This window comes from Dendrobium catenatum, unplaced genomic scaffold (genome assembly GCF_001605985.2).
Source record: "Dendrobium catenatum unplaced genomic scaffold, ASM160598v2 original_scaffold_215484, whole genome shotgun sequence".
NCBI lineage: Eukaryota > Viridiplantae > Streptophyta > Magnoliopsida > Asparagales > Orchidaceae > Dendrobium > Dendrobium catenatum.
The window spans coordinates 1-618 of NW_021533894.1; the positions used below are offsets into that span (position 1 = coordinate 1).

Consider the following 618-nt stretch of genomic DNA (forward strand, 5'->3'; position numbering starts at 1 on the left):
GAGAACCAGCAGTATTATTTAAATTATTATAAAATTAACTGCATTATAATATAAAAGCTAAAAAAATGTCTTATGAATTTTTTTTTCTAAAAAAATAATAATAATAATACTAAAATCGTCAGTGCAAGAGAGAAGAACTCACTCGAACCCGTACTGATCAAAGGGTGCAAGTAAAGCCCGGCGGAGGAGTCTTGCCGCAAGTAAGAAGCAGCTGCAGAGCAAGAGGAAGATATATATTGATATTCAGAAGCTTCAGCTTTATGGTAGTACAGAGGCAAACCGCAGCCTCCAGCTCCACTAGTCCCTGAATTAAAGGACAGCACTGGTTCACAACAGGGTCACCAAGCCCGATATGCACCAGCCCGCCCAATAGGTCTACGCAGGCCCCCAGCTTCAAAGTATCAACCGAGCATTGTGCTACTGGCGGTGCCGGCGTCACCGGTATCGGAGTCACCGGTGTAGGAGTCACAGGAACCGGCGGCAATGGTGTAGGCGGCAGCGGTGTTGGTTTCGGCGTCACCGGGACTGGGGTTGGAGTCACCGGGCTGACGGGCGGGCTGGGGGAGGGGTGACCGGGATGTTTGGGATGGCCCGGATGCTTGGGATGAGTGGGCTTGT

General features: G+C 49.5%; 1 protein-coding gene across 1 annotated transcript; it reads right to left on the bottom strand.

Moving 5' to 3' along the window:
* Positions 1 to 157: 157 nt before the first annotated feature.
* On the bottom strand, positions 158 to 610 carry LOC110110953 (36.4 kDa proline-rich protein-like; the record flags this gene model as incomplete). Its single annotated transcript, XM_020842614.2, has 1 exon — positions 158 to 610. A coding segment is annotated over one exon (453 nt), but the record flags the coding sequence as incomplete, so codon positions are not given.
* Between the last annotated feature and the right edge of the window lie 8 nt (positions 611 to 618).